This window comes from Homarus americanus, unplaced genomic scaffold (assembly GCF_018991925.1).
Source record: "Homarus americanus isolate GMGI-L3 unplaced genomic scaffold, GMGI_Hamer_2.0 scaffold56009, whole genome shotgun sequence".
In the NCBI taxonomy this organism is placed as follows: Eukaryota; Metazoa; Arthropoda; class Malacostraca; order Decapoda; family Nephropidae; genus Homarus; species Homarus americanus.
The window spans coordinates 4472375-4492445 of record NW_024739542.1 but is presented as its reverse complement, the minus strand read 5'-3'; the positions used below and the strand labels follow the sequence as shown (position 1 = coordinate 4492445).

Genomic DNA, 20071 nt, shown 5'->3' with positions numbered 1-20071 from the left:
ACACCCACGACCACCAGTAATGGTTCTACTCGCTACCTGCTACACCCACGACCACCAGTAATGGTGCTCGCTACACCTGCTACACCCACGACCACCCATGGTTCTACACACCCTGCTACACCCACGACCACTCAGTGTTCTACTGCTGCTACACCCTGCTACACCCACGACCACCAGTAACACTACACCCTGCTACACCCACGACCACTAGTAATGGTTCTACTGCTCGCTACACCTGCACACCCACGACCACCAGTAATGGTTCTACTGCTCGCTACACCCTGCTACACCCACGACCACCAGTAATGGTTCTACTGCTCGCTACACCCTGCTACACCCACGACCACTAGTAATGGTTCTACTGCTCGCTACACCCTGCTACACCCACGACCACCAGTAATGGTTCTACTGCTCGCTACACCCTGCTACACCCACGACCACCAGTAATGGTTCTACTGCTCGCTACACCCTGCTACACCCACGACCACCAGTAATGGTTCTACTACTGCTACACCCTGCTACACCCACGACCACCAGTAATGGTTCTAGTAATGGTGCTCCACTGCTCGCTACACTACACCCACGACCACCAGTAATGGTTCTACTGCTCTCGCTACACCCTGCTACACCCCGACCACCAGTAATGGTTCTACTGCTTACCGACTACACCCACGACCACTAGTAATGGTTCTACTGCTCGCTACACCCTGCTACCCACGACCACCAGTAATGGTTCTACTGCTCGCTACACCCTGCTACACCCACGACCACCAGTAATGGTTCTACTGCTCGCTACACCCTGCTACACTAATGACAACCCGATCACCAGAACTTGGTTCTACTGCTAGCTACACTGCTACACCCACGGCCACCCGACTACAAGAAGTAGTTCTACTGCTAGCTACCCCCTGGCTACACCCACGACCACCAGGACTCATTCTACTGCTATCTACACCTACAACCACCAGACCACCAAGATTGATTCTACTGCTAGTTACACTCTGACTACACCCACAACCACCAAGAGTGGTTCTACTGCTCCCTACACCCACTACCACCGGGATTGGTTCTGCTGCTTCCTACACCCTCAATACACCCACGACCACTCGACCACGAGGAGGGTTTTACTGCTAGCTACACTCTGGCCACACCCACGACTATCAGTAGTGGTTTTACTGCTAGCTACACCCTGGCTACACCCACGACTATCAGTAGTGGTTTTACTGCTCGCTACACCCTGGCTACACCCACGACTATCAGTAATGGTTTTACTGCTAGCTACACCCTGGCTACACCCACGACTATCAGTAGTGGTTTTACTGCTAGCTACATCCTGGCTACACCCACGACTATCAGTAATGGTTTTACTGCTAGCTACACCCACGACTATCAGTAGTGGTTTTACTGCTCGCTACACCCTGGCTACACCCACGACTATCAGTAATGGTTTTACTGCTAGCTACACCCTGGCTACACCCACGACTATCAGTAGTGGTTTTACTGCTAGCTACATCCTGGCTACACCCACGACTATCAGTAATGGTTTTACTGCTAGCTACACCCACGACTATCAGTAGTGGTTTTACTGCTAGCTACACCCTGGCTACACCCACGACTATCAGTAATGGTTTTACTGCTAGCTACACCCTGGCTACACCCACGACTATCAGTAGTGGTTTTACTGCTAGCTACACCCTGGCTACACCCACGACTATCAGTAATGGTTTTACTGCTAGCTACACCCTGGCTACACCCACGACTATCAGTAATGGTTTTACTGCTAGCTACATCCTGCTATACCTACACAACGGACACACCTCTAGTCAGTCCATAGCATTATACTCAACTATAAGTGTGAATGATAAATAGATATGCGACCTGAATGTGTTGGTCGGTACAGCGACTGGGTGAGGCTCCCTCTTTCAGCCAAGCTGATATTGGGTACTTGACTAGATTGCTGATAGTGGCAGCCAGTGCCGGATTAACCATGAGGCACTTGAGGCACTGGCCTCAGGCCTCCCGACTCTAAGGGGCTCCCAAATCCAAACATTCTCGAAGTTGAAGCGTATAAAATATGAACTTCGTTCAACGATGTCCTAGCAACGTCTCAATTTTCTGTATCTTATGAACATTAAATGTGTTATTTTGCAGAAGCTTAATATTGATGAAATCATTGATAAATTTGGGTATATTTTGTTCTTGTTATTTACCTTGAGGGTAGGGGGCCCCAAGTTGATCTGTGCCTCAGGCCCCTATTAAGCTTACTCCGGCCCTGGTGACAGCATCATCAAGGAGTGTATAACTCTACATATGTATGAAATATATTTAAAAAGTACTTAACCTAGTCATTTGTTTGGTGTCAAGTACAAATAAAATTATTCTTTTGGTGTGGATTATGATATAAATGTACGATTGCATAGTTAAGAGTAAGAGAAAGCAGCTCCTCCCTGGCCATTCATGTTGCTGTGTTATGATTATACTGTATATGATACTGTACTTCAGTCTTGAAACCTAAAACCCACTACATTGTATTTAAAAAAAAAAGATAAATTAGTACTAATATGTCCATGAAACTGGCATTGTAACTTATTATTCTACTCAAATGGGGAAAAAGAGATGCAAAAGCCGGCATTATAAACTATTCCGAATGGTTATCTAATGTATAAGGCGATAGGCTATACAATGTAAGTTATAGTAACAAAAGATATAGAAATAAATAATTATAAAAGTAAACGTCTTGCAAATATTCTCAACTGATGAAAGTTCACAACTGATGGAATCATAATTTAGTATAAAATTTTCCACCTTACAAATATCTAGAGGGAATATAATTACTTCACCTGCATTACGTCACTTTCTCCAGGGCTGATGAGGGTATGAGTTGGGACCTCTACATATGGTGTCCGCTTACGATGGGTTTGCATTTATGACCCAATGAATAACAAATACATTGGGATTCACTTACATAAGTGTAATGAAAAATAAAAATATACCTAAGACGTTGCAAAATAATTATTTTAATTAACAATACTATCAACAATATATACCTAGATTTTGCCAAGGCTTTCGACAATGTACACCATGGAAGGCTGAGAATTAAGCTGGAAGGGTACGGGATTTGGGGAAGTGTCCTAGTGTGGATCGGAGACTTGCTGCATGATCGCAGACACACCGGTGTGTTGGTGATAAATGGTATGAAATCGTCATGTGTACCCGTGACAAACAGATTGCCACAGGGCAGTGTATTGGGTCCGTTGTTGTTTGTTTGTTCAGTTGACATACCGGAAGCTGTACTATACACCCCTCCATACAAATGTTTGCCGACAATGCCAATTTATTCAGGGAAATTAAAAACCAAACGGACTGTAAAGAACTGCAGAAAAATCTCTGTGAACTTCAAGGGTTGTCGAAGAAATGGCTGCTAAGATTCAATGTTACAAAGTGTAAGAGGATGCACCTGGGTCGTACCAAAGGTAAAGAGGCGTATCACAAATCCCAACGGGCCAAAGAAACTGCATTAATAGAGACCGAATGCGAAAAGGACGTGAGTGTGCTATATATGTTGACACCGAACTGAAGTTGTCGGGCCATTGTGAGAAGTCTTGATAAAAGGTCGTCCAGATATCTAGATGGTCTGCCTCTCTTAACGGTCTTCAAGAGTGAGGTGCTTGCCTGCCTGGAGTACTGACATCCCGTCTGGTCCCCGAGATTTGCTAGAGACTGCCAGTTGATTGAAAATGTCTGAAGGAGGGCCACCAGAATGGTGCCTGCATCTCAGTTATCCAGAGATTAGAGCACCTGCAACTGCCTATCTTATACTACAGACTAGATTGAGTGCCCATTCTTGGAGCTGGCGGACGCCCACCCCAAGAAGGATCACAGTTCGAGGTTGAAGAATCCACAAGTCCAGAAAACTGTGAGGGCAAACTTTTTCGTAGTGAGATTTGTGAACTCTTGGACAGTGGCTGTATGGTGGGGTTACCTTTTCTTTTCTTTTATCCTCTTCACCACTGATCAGCTCGTTAGCCGCTTGGGCGATCGGTCACGTCCCTGTCACGCACTGTTGGCAAGTACTAGTCATGTACTGGCTCTGTTATGCACTGTTGGCAAGTACTGGGCATGAACTGGCTCCTGAATGTATCAGAACCTGCTCCAGTGTTGGTCAAGTCTGGTCTTGAAAGAGCTCACTTTACTGTTGGACCACACAAAGGCTGAGTGGGAGTTATTCTGGGCCAACCATCAACTGGTGAGGAACCATGGGGTCTCTATGCCAGAACAACTGCAGGAGGTAATTGTCAGTGTACCCCACGAAAGGCTGAAAATCGGGCTGGAAGGGTGCGGAATTCGGGGAAGTGTCCTAGCTTGGATAGAAGACTTTCTGCATGACAGCAGGCAGTGTGTGTGGTGATTAATGGCACGAAATAATTATCTGTACCTGTCACAAGCGGGGTACCACAGGGCAGTGTATAGGGCCCGCTGTTGCTTGTTTGCCGATGACGTAAAGTTATTTCGGGAAATCAAAAACCATGCAGACTGTGAAGAGCTGCAGAAGGATCTCTGTGAGCTCCAAGAATGGTCGAAGAAATGGCTGCAGGGATTCAGTGTCACGAAGTGTAAGAGGATGCACCTGGGGCGTATCAACGGTAAGAAGACATATCATATGTCCCAACAGGTTGAAGAAACTGCACTATTTGAGACTGAATGTGAGAAGGACCTACGTGTGTATGTTGACAATGAGCTGAAGTTCTCGGGCCATTGTGAAAAGAAGGTAAATCAGGCAAATAAATTATTGGGTCTTATAAGAAGTTTGTTTAGATATCTAGACTGAGGGATTTTTTCCGGCTTTGAGAGATGATGTACTAATACACAATTTCTGGAACTTCCGAGAACATTTTTCCATTATCCGGAAAATTCTGAGAGGAGGGATTTTTTTTCCGGCTTGAGAGAGTAGTCTCGTTACCCGGAAATCTCTCATTCCCGGAAGTGCTCAGCACCGATAATTCTGGCTAATGGAGACATCACTTATCTACAATAAGTTAGTTATAAACTATAGTTGTTAGGCATTGCTAGAGTTGCTATACACTAGAGTATACTAGTGTATAGTATTTAGGTGATAATGGAAGGGAGGTACAGTAATGCAATTCATCATAGTCATTTAAAACAAAGGAAAAACAAACTGTACTACAGGTATAGTGAACGGTTTTATTCAAAAGTCTGCATAAATAGTACAGGTAACTTTTTGATAAAGAATCTCTAAAAAATAGTTATAAAGCATTAAAAAAAATCCCTTGCATATCTAAATAAGAAAATAGGTTGGTGAATAAAGGTAAAACGTAATCATATAATATGTGATGATAGTACTGATACATGATACAATCACTGCCAGATCTATTACATCAGTTCAAAAATATCATAATACCTCTTTACACTTCTTGAGGACAATGGGGGATGATTCTTTGCTCTCACATATTGTTTTATTAAGTAATTTTGGTTTCTGTTTCTTTCCTTGTTGTTGCATGCATAGATTGTCATTGAAACACACACACACACACTCACAGGATATTAATGAATGAACTTGATTCTCTTCGTATATTACAGTTTACCAGTAAGTGTATTATACATCGTAAACAAATGCAATACAGTACTGTAGATTTGATTGAAATCCAGTACTGTACACTCAAAGTAACTTACAAATCATAATTCTGAACACATGTACTTGGACAAGTAGCTACAGCATAATTTAGTTTACAGATGTCAAATTAATGGGATTTGAAAGTTTATAACAGGCCATTACAGAGAAATTCCTTTTTGGTAGTCAGTAACTTGAGTTGACAAACAGATCTGCTGGCACTACTAAATGTATACAGTACAGCACTGTATATACTGTACTATATTACTTTCTTTTACTGTACCTGTAGTAGAAGACTATGGATAAAAAGACAATAGGAATATAAGCAAAAATACCATAATTACTGTACCATAAAATGGCTGCTGTGGTACTTATACTGTACAGTACTGTACAGGTATATAGTGTTATGCTACTGAACTACAGTATTTCAAAACATCTTCAAATGCCAGAGAAGTTGAAACATGCGCAATGAAATTCTCTCTCACAGCTTGTAGATACCAAATTAATGCCATATTTGTGCCAATATTACAGTACAGGGTATGTGTTAAAATTTTAGGGTTATTTTAAAGAAATCCCATTTTATAAATGTGTCTAGACTGAGTACAGTATCACTATTTTGTCATTAAGTCTACAGATTGATAAATCCAGACTTGTGACTGGGATCTAAAAGGCTAATAAATTTAGAAAATTGATCATCCCTTCACCTTCATACTGTGATCCTGAAGGAGTCCATTTTTTAGCATAATAACAGCCATTCTAATTTGTTCATGTGTTTATTGACATTAATTATCAACTGCCTCAAAGCCAGCTCATCTCAGCACCCAAAGAGAGGAGGGATACCGTACATCTGGATCAAGCGACTCTAAATATTACAGTGAGCTGGAAAGGGATGTTGAGATACAAATAATTTCTTAAGTGATATTCTTAACTTGCATCCTCCAATGGAAGAAATCCTACTAAATTTATTTCTCTCTAGTTCTAGATTAAGACATAATAGAATAGACCTTTAAGCTCTCGATGGCCATACAGTCCTGATGTGACAACCGAGAAACTGCCATTAAGTAATTGCGACAGCGTTCTTCTCTGAAGGATGGACTAATTAAATCTGCCATCCAGAACATAATAATAAATTGTCACCAAGAAGCCATGGAAAACACATCCCCCCCCCCAGCCTCCACTAGATGAGCATAACAGTACCTGGATGACGGTGATATCCAGCATCGTGAACATCTCCATTCTAGTACAGTGTACAAACTCCCAGATAGAAAATCCCTAAAATAGACTGTAATTGATTCTCACTCAGAAGGCACTGTTTTATTCTTAGACAACGCATCCATCTTTTGACATTAGGATGAATGCCTTTCCTAAGATCTTCTAAAATAGATGAGGCCTGCTTTTTGATATGTAGGCAGCTATCAAACAGGGAGGTACTACTGCCTGGGAAGATATTGGAAGCATTTGTTGTCTTATGGTAGATCCTGCTGCCATATGGCATCACGAAAATTGTGACCAAGTCTCAGGTTGCTGATCTGACTGACATTCTGCTTCATTTACACACAGTTGCAGGGTCTCAATTGTTTCCCTTACTTTGACAACATATACAGCACTGTATATCATTTCTTACTCTTGATCTGTTTTATTTTTTCTATTTCTGTACAGTATTTATTTATAGTTCAATTTAATTTTTTGCCATTGGAAAATATACTTAGGAAAGAACCTAAATTTTTCCCGGATACACTAAAAAGCATACAGTACTTTTAAAGGGCTTCATTCATAAACAGTTTTTCCTGTCTATCCTCTTAATAAGTGGGTTCATGATAATCTTATAACACACACACACACACACACACACACACACTATACACAAAACTCCTTTCTGCCATAGAAAACTTAATACACTACATTCCTGAAATCTAATGAAGAATCACATACTATTTAACTCAAAGATAGGGTGATTTTCGACAGTTTGAGTTTTTTTTAAGCTGCAGTTTAAATCTGAAGGCTAAAAGAATATGTTAAGTAGGCAATTGGTGTGTGAACTAATGGGCTACTCATACGTGTCAACAGAAATTCAACAAACATCATATTTTTTCTGTGGAGAAGATTTGTAGGTGTTCAAAGTCACCCCAGACATTAGACAAGTCTCCAAAGTCACCCCAAGTTGAAGATAATTTTCATACATTCATTCAAGTGACATTTTCAGATACAGTATATTGGATATATCAAGCACCCCAGATTGTTTTTAAATTTTCAAGATAGACAATTTTCTAATATTTTTCGCTACTTATATTACTCTATGTACTCTGGTATGCTCTTACCAGAGAAAATTTTGCAAGATTTGAAATTTTTGTTAACAAATGAATTTTGATTATTGATCTCCATGTATTACTTACACTCTTGGCTAGCAAATGATACTCGCATATGAAAACTAATGTACATAGTTAAAGCAAAAACATTTTAACCAAGAAAACTTTACCTGCTGTTCTTTCAACTTTTTATCTGAATTTTGGCCAAAGTCACCTGTGTCCGAAGTCATACCATCTTACGGTACTGTATTTAATTTGGTAATGTACTTTATGTAGTTTGAACACAAGGGATTTAAAAAATGCCTTTGAACAGGAATATGCCAGCTGGCTTCCTTGTCAAGAGAAGTTGACCAAAAGTTCCACTGTAAACTCTTTCCCCAAACCCATATTAAATTGTTTAATTTCACTCCCTTTGGATCCAAACTCCTTTATGATATCCAAATTATTTGGAACACAGAAAAGCCTGGACCTAAAACAACTTGTGCCTATCAGCTGAATTATGTTTTAGTTGATATTTCAGCTACCTACTCCATTAGGATAACTGAATGCCACTGATTATGTGCCAGATTATTATAAGGTTTCTTCATCTTGTATTATAATCCTTAAAAGTAAACAATATACCAACCACTAACTAATTTCCCTTGGGGCACTAATCTTCCTTGACCTACACCAACTGAATGACTCATTTCTGATCAGCTGGCTTGCAAATCATCTTAAGGAATAGTACATAATGTTAAAAAGCAATATGAAGGAGCATGTAATAAGCCCTGTAAAATCAATTAACATACAGATCTGTTAGGTGAAATTCTTGGTAAAAACACCTGACGTGGAACTTTCCTGATTTTTGTTATCAAAACTCCCTCTCAGGCACAGATATCTTACTAAAGACTGGTTGATCTATTCACTGGACTGTAATGCTTCGTTGCAGGTTTTTGTTGGCCCCATAACTACCTCGCTATCTAAAAACCCATGTGTGTTGCTATGCAAGTAGACATGTTAACAACAGATTATTTGGTAACCTACCGTATGTCACTTTGATTTGCGTAGCCTCATTTCTCACCCTTATGTGTCAAAAACTCTAGAATATTTAGCTGCCAGCCAGATCAGAAAAAAAATGGTATACTGTATGCACTTGGCTTGAGATGTGACTGAAATCTGAAGATTAATGTCACATGCTCAACAGTGAAACTTTCAAGTCCTCTCCCTTTTCATGGTACTGCCAGATACGAAGGTGAATGATAATCTTATTTCCTAATCAATTGTATTTCTAGATCCCTGTTACAAGTTGGGATCCTGGAATCTGGGTCTTTCAGTCAATAGACGTACTGACAATATGGAGTTCTTGATCCAGGGATAAAGTTACAAGGTGGCATATGATAATGACAAGTAATCAAAAGTTAAAGCACAAGCAACAGTTCTTGGGCCTTCGATCTATTGACCAAAAATCTAGTAAGCTTCAGGATATCCCTAAAGGCAAAATTCAAGTAAAGTTTGGTGATGAATTATGCACAGATCAAAAAATATGTGGAAACTAAAAAGTAAACAAACACTACCATTACGCGCTCCACAAAATGGATGCATAAAATGTTCTCTTTGCTGGATAATCACGTCACTGAGGCAATAACAATATAGGTTTTCTATTTCCCTATCCACGCTGGTAAAATACATCCATCATACAAGTAGTTTTATAAATGATGACTAATCTTATATATTTGCAGAGAATATACTGTATAGAGAAACAATGCATCCAGTGTCAGTAAATAAGCAAGAAATAGGACTTGTAAGCTACCCATGAAATATTCTATGCAGCTGGTATACTATTAGATATATGATCTATAATACATTGACAATAACACTCTTTATGCCATTTCCGACAATTAGTGGGTGGCAGTCCCGAAGAGAGAAGGGTTAATGCATTTAAAGGGCACTAACATGGTTGATGGTTAGCTCTGTACAGACCACAACAGATAAATGCTCCATAAACCTTGTTTGTCTCATGGTTTTTAGGACTCCAGAGTATGTGTATACTATCATCTGAGCAATGTAAGCTTATATAATACACAGATTAGGATATCCCTATTTCTCGTGACATCGGCAATGATTCTGTTTAAATTCTTGTACGGGAGACTAAGAAATACTTATCCCATATGCCCATTAACAGTTGCAATATTTCTGCTTCAATTGTTCTATCTCATTTATGTAATATGTTTCTACAATTAATTTGAGTTACATGGGCAGGCTCATAAAACATAAAACTTTCTCTCACAAAATATGTACTGCTAATACATAAAACAATATATTTTATGAATTCTTCCAATGTGGGAACCAAAAAATATATCTACTTCATTTATTGGAAACCAAAAATTGTCTTGAAGTTAAGGGAAAGATAAACTCACTCCATAAATATTAAATTTAATGTATATGGCTCTTGAGATAGGGTCAAGGGAAATAGTAACTAAAGGAGGATATACAGTATGGTGCTTTGAGAAGTAATAAAAATATTGTAAATAATGAACATTGCATGCCTTACAAAATAAATGTGTTAGAGGTGAAGTTGGGCACCATTATAGGAGTAAAGATACAGAATGTGTGAACCTAAAGCAAATGTCGGTTCACCTGTGCTGCTACTGTGGGTTCACTAACTGAAGGAATATAAATAAATGGCATTATTCATCGTTACTCCAACTGCTTTAATTCACCGGCAGCTGCCTATGGTACAACGGGTTTAAGATTTATCACACTGAAATTATAGTTATCAAAATATCACCACATGAAAGGTGGTGGAATGAATGTATTGAATCATGTTCATCAATTTTTTGAAAATAACAAATATAATTTACTTTCAACTATAAAGCATTGATAGTGTGTCTCATCTCTCTTCATGGCTTTCATTCATATCAATGAGTAAATATAAGTTCAAATGCTAACCATTTCATACTAAGCATTTTCACGTTCAGCACTGTGAATGAGAAATAAAAATAAACTCGGTAATACAGTAGTCCTTCGCCAACCACAGGTTAGGTTCCTGAAAAACCCAGTGGTTGGTAAAACTAAAGGTTTACGGGAAATGGGGAGTCAGGTTCCATGACCATGGATAACACTCGTCAAAGCCTAACTAAGTTGCCTGTTCTTTCACAAAACAATACCTGTACAGTATTGTATATTTCATTAAATTCGAGTCAAATACATATAAAATAGCTAAATAGCTTAATATAAATTAAATAGTAATATAAATTTTATAGTACATCTCTGTGGCTATGGCATGTTGCTATAAAATAAGAAAAATGAGGAGCATGGGTGTGTATGTGTGAAGTGAACATGTGTGTGGGGCTTGGCAGGTCACCAAGTTAGACTGTCCCTGTATCTACATCCCCCACGCTCTCCCCCACCAGGCCAAGCTGTGTTATTGTTATTTTCAACTCGTATTTTCAGGTAGATATATGTACCTAACTTTATTTATTTAATTTTTACTGTTACGTGCACACACACAATCGTTTATGCAGAATACTGTATGTAAAAATAAATAATTACAAAAATGATTATCATAAGTTAAAAAACATAAAGAGAATAAACATTTCTAAAGTCCACGGGAGTTACCCGGAAGTGTCAGATCATGGAAAGGGAAGTGGAGAGTGGGAGGGGGGTGTAGTGATCTCAACCTCTCCATACCAGGCCAAGCTGTGAGCTGCATTATTTTATTATTATTATTTTTTTCAACTTGTAGTTTTGTGTAGATATACGTAATTTTATTCTTTTTTTACCGATACGTGCACACACACAATCGTTCATATTGAATGTGCAAAAAAAAAAAAAGAAAAGAAAAAAGAAATGATTATCATAAAGCCAAAAACATAGAGAATAAACATTTCTTACGTCCATGGGAGTTAGTCCAGGACCGTGGGAGGGAGAAGCGCTCCCGTCTCCTTAGTGAAATGATTGCCAAATAGCAATGCAGTATTTTTTTCTTTTCTTTTAACCATTAGTATTACAGTATTTTTATTTATTCCTCATATTTATGGAGGAATACATTAGACCGCTGAGGGATAAAGACACCCTTACTAATCTGCGCATAGTGTACTCAAAATCCAATGCCGTGGTTGGTAAATTGTATACAGAATAAAAACCGGGGACAACCAGAATCCGCGGACGGCGAGGGTCCACTGTACGTATACTTTATCAATTAAAAATATTAAAAGAAAGTATTGCAATGTACAATATTATATATTTAAGACTTTGGAATCAAGTTAACCATATCACAAAATAATAATAACCTTTATGCTCCTTGATATAAGTGCACATAAAAAGATCCCACCTGATATCATATAGACTCATGAAGATAAATATAGATCTCCAAGATATATCTATATTTCATTGTGACAGAAGACCGATTACATATATTAATTCTGGTACGTTGAACATTTCATAAAATATTAATTTAATTTATATTGCTGCTGACAGTACTGTATATCATCACTAAAGACAACAACTACAGCTCACAGTGAAGGATCCTCTAAAATGACCATGTGGCAAAATTTTAAGGAATAGTCCCTTTCACCCCACTAGTTTTTCCCTGTAATCATAAAATATTTTCATTGTAACTAATTATTAAAGTAAGATATTGTTATATATATTGTACTGTACTTCTCTTATCCAGAAAAAACTTCATTATCGGTACAACAGAAATTCTTTACACCATCTTTCACAGTACGTATTGTGAAATAACTCGGTAACTCGGGTGACAAGGGTTTGTTTGGGACTTTAACTTAACACAACAGATTAAATGTCTCTGTGCACATCACAGCAAATAATGCCCCTCCAACCCTCCCTGATCATGGGACTGGACATGCACCTTTTGGAGTGGTAGTCTTATGCTTTACTAACCAATGTACAGTATAGTAGCAGTACCCAATGTTAAGAAATTACTTACAACTATTGATGTACAGTACAGTACCTTGATTTATGCGAACCATTTTTTTTTTTAACATTAAAGAAATTGAATGATGCATAATTTTGTTCCAAGCAGTTTGACTGATAACAGTATGTCATAATAAAATAGTTTAGAAGCCAATGGAATCTTTGGAATCCAGCTTCATACTTTGACAGAACTCTCTATATATTTCTTGCATTTTCCAACCAATTTACCCTAATAAAAAATGGCAATAAAGCAACCAGCAAGTGATTTGAGCAGCAGCCATAGCCCTAATGGTAAGAGAACCCCCAAAGCCATCACTTTAGACATAAGTTGGAGGTAATAAGATGGATAGAGGTTGGCAAAAAAAGATGATGACCATTAGTAAACATTTAAGGCTACAGGTATCTCAGTTAACTGTCAATTATAAAATAAAAAAAAAGAAGAAGGTAAGGAAGATGTGTATGACAACTCAAGATACAACTAGAAAGAATGCTGAGTAAGTGGAATGGAGATCAGAATGAGCATATTATACAGCTCAACACAGTTACAGTTTAGTTTTTCATGAAATTGTAATCTATGCATAGTAGTGTATTTTCATCTTTAATACATGCAAATATTGAATAGGTGCTGCAAAGTGTCATTTTATTTCTGTTGGAGACAATTTTTTAGAGGAACATATCTCCCAACTTACACAGCAACCATATTGTAAACTGTAGCACATACTATAAGGTTTTTCCTAAGAATCCTTTCTTTTAACATGATGCCATATATTAACTATCCAGAAGTCCCTGGTGAAATGAACCTTAGTTAACCGAATATGATCAAATTGTGACAGGAAAGATCAAAATTATTACAGTATGTATAGTATAGTACAGTGACCCCTCGTTTAACGAACACCTCGGTTAACGTAATTTCGATTAACGAACTGCCTTCCATAAGGATCTTCAATTCGGTTAACGAAAAAAAATTTGGTTAACGAAGTTCTTACTAACCGACTTCAACATGTTTTCACTTGCACTGACCGGGCAACCAGCTTTAGTATCAGTCAGCCAATACATTAATCGGTTCTAGGGCTTAAATTCCTTACTATTTTAGTAAATATCAAGAAGTTTATAATATTCAATAATTTTAAAAGTTTAATATTCAATTTTTTAGTCATTTTAACAATTATTGAACATAATTGAAGGTAAAGTGACTAGTTTAGTGCGCGGCATCCAGCCTCTTAACACAGCAAACAGGAGTTAGTCTCTCTGTTTTCACTGGAGGTAACATCTTGCTTGAGACTCTCTTCAACTAAACGCTTTTTTCTGTGTTTCCAAGCAAATTATTGGTCATTTTGAAATATATTTTACATATTGACAATATATAATGCAGTGCAGTGTTGATTTAAAGAAAATAATCTTGAATTACACCAAGAGAGCTAAAATTTTATGGGTGAAATGGCGCCATGGGGTGACTTCTCTTCCACCCCAATGCCTTCTCTTCTTCCTTCTCCTCCACCCCCATTCTAAATCCCATCATCATCATCCAGGAGCCTTCTACATACACACCTCAAAGTAAGTGAACTTTTCTACCATTTTTGTTGAATTTAGGAAATTTTCGGTGAGCTGGAACCAATTACCCAAAAACCCATTGAAACAATGGTTTCGGTTAACGAACTTTTCGGTTAACGAACGACCTTCTGGAACGGATTGAGTTCGTTAACGGAGGGGTCACTGTATTTATGAAGAAGAAAATACTCTCGTAAATTACTAAGTAAAAATAAACCTAAGATGAGTTGTTGTGTTACATTTTATTGATATAAAACCTGCTTGGTAATTTAAAGCTTTACAAAGTTCAGTACAGTACTGTTTAGAAGATACATAACTTTAGTAATGAGCAACTCCTGTGGCACAGTACAGTACGTACTTAATTTCTAACAATGATAAAGAGTTAATCCAGCAAGTTACACTGTTATAAATAAATAGATTCTAATGACAGCTTGACAGACCTCTAGTATCATCCACAACAATAAGACACATGCAGAAGGTTGAGTAATAGCACTTCTTTTCCTAAAAAAAAAATCTTTCTTAAAAATAAAAAAATTAGTACATAATCTATAGTTTCCCCATCTCTATTAAATCTCCAAATGACTATGCTGATTATAGATAATCCCTTGATATTTTTTGTGAAAGAAACTAAGTGAACCTTGAAAACTTTTCATTGTCAAATTTAATATTTTTCTATAAACTATATCTATCTATAAACACAAACTGCCATAATTTAACTAACATGATGGCAGGCACTGTCCGGATGCAAGAATTTATTAGCACGATTTACTTTAGTCTGTGGAAGTATGGTATCTGGCGTACCACATACAGTCCACAATATGAACAGTTAAAGCAAGTTACAATTTAGACTTCTATAATATTATCAATAACTGTTGGTACAGCTTTGACTAATGACCTGGAAAAAATTCAGTTCAAAGCATAAGCATAAATACACTACACTCATAACATTTGCCATGAAGCTTTTCATAAGCCAGTCACCTTGTGGCTAACACTTCCGAGCCCACAAAATAGGTAAAATTCAGTCCTTAGGATTAAATGGACAAATATTCAAGTCACAAATGCGTCATATTAAATTGCTAATCCAAACACTGAAACAATGCAATACATTGTTTTATTTTCCCAGCGAACTGTACAAGAACCGTCAGTTGTGTTGTCCCAGTAGCAAGAGCTAGCTGTGTGAAGGCCTGCTCCATTCTTCTGCATTATTACACATGTTACTGAGAGAGAGAAAAAATAATAATTAATAAAAGTTAGATCATCTCTCATTAATAAATTAAATTTATAACCTATTTTCAGATAATACATACAGTATAGAACCCTGTACTGTACACATATCTGCAGGAGTGGGGCAGTTGAATGGATAGAGTGCTTGCCTCCTGTTCCAGAGGTTGGTGGTTCAATCCCTGGGCCCTCCCAGTTCACCCAACTGTAAATGGGTACCTAAGTTTACAACTTGGGGAAGTGAATGTGGTCATGTGCAGTACCGGCCATGCCGCCTCCTTTTGTACAGTATGCTGTATCCACACTGTCCCTAATGGGCAGTCATGTGTATGGGACCCACTTTCACTTTTCCTTATGTATTTGTAATACAGTATTAAATTCTAGCACATACTTCCAAACAATTTAAAGAGAACAATAAGCAAGACTTTGATCTGAAGCAATATTTTTTTTAAATTTTAAAACTTTCAGTGAACGAGGGAATTCTGTAATGATATGTTGCGAAACTAAATCCAGTCAGGGAACTTAGCCTTCCCTAACCAGGCCAAGCTGTGAGCTGTATCATTGCTATTTTTCAACTCGCAATTTCAGGTAGATACTGTACTGTATATGTAATTTTCTGCATTTTTTTTTTACTGTTACATGCTCAAACAATCATTCTTAAGGAATGCGAAGAAAAAATTATTATCATAAGATCAGAAACATAAAGGGAATAAACATTTCTTACGTGTACAAGAGTTGACGAGCGGATCATGGGAGGAGAAGAATGGAACAGCATTGGGAATCTCAGTTGTTCCAGTCTTCCGCATGTAGTGAAACTACCTGTATTGCCAACTGGCAATGTGGTATTTTTATTGAATTTTATTTACAATATTACTGTACTGTATTATTATTTTTATTTGTTCACATTTACTGGTGAAAGTTGTCGGCTAAGAATGCATCCCCCTAATTACATTGATTATTATGGGGAAAATTGCCACAATATTTGCAAATTCGTTATTCACAATGATTTTAGGAAAGCATCCTTTGTGATACTGGTAACTTGAGTATTCCTGTAAATGACAGGTTTGATGCCACTTGGGATTGCTTTTTTGTACTGACTGAATTTCTCAACCACGTTCCTGAAAACCCACTGCTATACACTTATCCCTTGTTTAACGAACATTCACTAAATGAGATTTCGGTTTAGCAATACTGTAAAATTTTTAACACCCTTTCTTGTTTAATGACGGTAAACTCTTTGGTTCAGCTATGTTCAACTCACTGGGAAAAATTTGAGAGGGAAGTTGAAAAAATTGGGATTCTGTGCTCCAAGTGCACATCATAACAAGAAAAAATGTGGTCCAGAAATAAAGAAAGTATAATATAAAATATAAAATAAGAAAAATGGAGAACATAGGTTTGTATGTGCGGGAAATGAACATATGTCCAAAAAATGAGAACGTCCGAAAAAAACGAATATATGAGAGGGGGGGGGATAACACTGCTAATATGAACTAAATCAGCTGATGTTATGTTATTACTGCACTTCAACAACTCAATGGATTCTTAAGTTTAGACCAACATTGGGCATATGCACAGGTAGGACACAGAAGTCCTGCTTCTTTGAGAGGTGTTCCTCAGATGTTATTGCATTACACTATTACCCAGGTTGCAAGCCACAACAATTGTCTTACAACCAAGTTCCTACTCACTGCTGGGTGAACAGAGGCAACGGATGTAAAGAGACCTGCCTAGTTTCTTGCCCTGCCCAGAGATTGAACCCTGAGATCATTCAGTTGTGAGCCAACTGTGCTATGGTCTTTAAGTGTATAACAAGGTTATTAAAAGAATATTACATCAACAATAAAAAACAAATATATATATGAAACAGAACTCTCTGGGTTGAAAATCAGACCAATAAGTCTGGTTGTCAACAACTGTTTTCACCGGGATGATGGTTACTTACTGTAAAGTGTTATTATGTAAGTAACCACAGAATTTGTCTTATGAATACAGCATTGACAGTTCCCGAATTTTTAATTCGCAGACTTGGAATATTCGCGGATGACACCCTGGATGTGCCCAAGACTGTCTAAGGGTAGTTTTAAGTTGCTGGCAATTTTGCAGTTGGGATAGAACCCATTCATTCTAGAGACAGTAATTTCTTTTACCTGTATTGTGTATGTGTGTGTGTGTAGACACACACACAAAACACATAAAAAAAAAAAAAATAATAATGGGAAAAGCCTCTCACAAATAATCAGAAACAAGACAACAAAATGTATTAAAAATGTGAGTCTACCCTCAAGTCAACTCTGTGCTTTGTTATTAACACAATGAGCACACACAATATTAGCAACACACAATGAACACCATACAATATTAGCAACACACAAAGAGCACCACATAATATGAGCAACACACTATAAGAACCACACAATATTAGCATCACACAATATTAGCAACACAATGAGCACAACACAATATTAGCATCACACAATATTAGTACACTACCGCACAATAAATGTATTAGCACCATACAATGAGCATATCACAATATTAGCACCACACAACATTTTGCATGACACTGGGTTTGATCCCCCAGTTGGATGCGAGAAGGGAGTTATCTAGTAAGACCCTTCCAAACATAGCAGGTTTTCTCCTTGTTCTAACACTGGACAACAAAGGTCATAAAAAACAACCATCCAACTGGATAGTAAGCCAACAAGTGGTGAAAGTTATAAATCTAAAAGTCTAGAAAAAAGAAAAAGAAATATTCTTTCATGAGTGTTTATATCCAAGACTTACCTATGTATTTAAAAGACTTGTTGAGTTTGGACAGATTTCCTAGTACATTTTCTACCACTTGTGACGTCCAATTGTTAACCTTGGCACTTGTGTAGGCATTACCACCAATCACAGTCTCTATACTTTCTTTGATGATAGTGCTCACCTCATCCACCACAAACTGGTGCTGCAAAAATAAAAATTATTTCAGACAGATTAAATTTTATGTTTTACTCCTCCTTGTCATAATACAGGCCTAGGCATTCACATTATACAAGTACTGTACTGTACTCTAAACCAGTTATGCCAAACTTCTCAATGTTAAGTAACTATAGTATTATTTAAGGGCATTCTGTAGTTATACTTAATTAATTTTACTAAATATCCTTTTTTTTTTTAATATTCTATACACTATAGTATTACTGTACTTCTTTTGAGATATATTTGCCACCCTAGACTGTCTCTACCATCCTCAACACAGGTAAATACAGTCTCAAATTATGCTTTACATTGCTTGTTTAAGAATTATTATGTTTGCTTTATATATCTGCTTGTGAGAAAATCCTCACACAAATAATCACTGCATCACCGCAAAGAAAGACAAAGTAGTGCACACCTCGTCACCTAATTAACTTTGGTACCATATGAAGCAGTTTCCATAAAAATTATTTTATATGAGAACTCACTGATAAAAATGTAATAAGAATATGGCAGTGGACATTTTGCCATGACCGGCTAAGTTCCTACTAATGCTATTTTACCATGAGTGTGCTTTGATTGGCTAATCGTCCATTACCGGTGAACGTGAGAATATGTGACCATGACTAGCGGCATTTGGTATTTATTTCGCCGTGAGTCAATCGTTGAGTGGCTATAAACATACTTAACCAGGAATTGTTCGATTGTGTTCATTTTTTCCACAGATGTTCTTATCATTATATAAGAGGCGATTTTTACTAGAACCTAATAGAACCTGACCTATCCAACCAAAGAAACCTACCTAACCTTACCTAACTTCCTAGCCGGAGGGTGGACCCCCCATTGTATTAAACAGAAAGTACTTAGCCAATCAGAGTGCACTCACGGTAAAATAGCGTTAGTGGTAACTAAGTCAGTCAAGGCAAAATATCCACTACATAAGAATATAGACATCAAAACAAATAACACTTCAGCTGCGAAGTCCTCCAGTTTAGCCAAATCCGCTGACAAGTACTAAATATTTTCAAGATTGCAGGTAAAATAAATGTGCCATATAACACATACAATGATAGTGTCAACTTGCCACCATCACCTCTCCAGCCAACATTGTCTATTCTAATAATATTAAACATTTCAGTATCATCAAAGACTTGCAATTTACTAACCTCCTCACTCTGTGCATTCTCATCCATCTTCTCGTTTAGTAGGAGCAAAATTGTTAAGGTATAGAGTGGTCAAGCCTTTCAGCTGACACAACAATCCTTCCTCGTCCGAATCCTCGACTGGTTCACTGTGTCTGTATCCTTCCTTCACCGCCCCTCCCTTAAACCTCTTTCTCTATCTACAATACTTTGATTATTCATGTATTAAAAATAAACCATTATATCATTATATTATTGTTTAGTGATTATTACTCGAAAGAAAAGCCTTTTATATGATAATTGATGGTGGTGAGGTGTACATATTTAGACCTCGTAACCTAAACTAT

The 20071-nt window shown here is 37.6% G+C and overlaps 1 protein-coding gene across 1 annotated transcript; it reads right to left on the bottom strand.

The window, feature by feature from the left end:
* Positions 1 to 14620: 14620 nt before the first annotated feature.
* LOC121874892 (dynein light chain Tctex-type 1-like) lies at positions 14621 to 20058 on the bottom strand. Its single transcript, XM_042379217.1, has 3 exons — positions 19749 to 20058; positions 18406 to 18571; positions 14621 to 15614 (listed from the first exon to the last, which is right to left on the bottom strand). Exons 1-3 carry the CDS (start codon positions 19773 to 19775, stop codon positions 15466 to 15468), a joined length of 342 nt encoding a protein of 113 aa, XP_042235151.1. The 5' UTR covers positions 19776 to 20058; the 3' UTR covers positions 14621 to 15465.
* Positions 20059 to 20071: the final 13 nt, after the last annotated feature.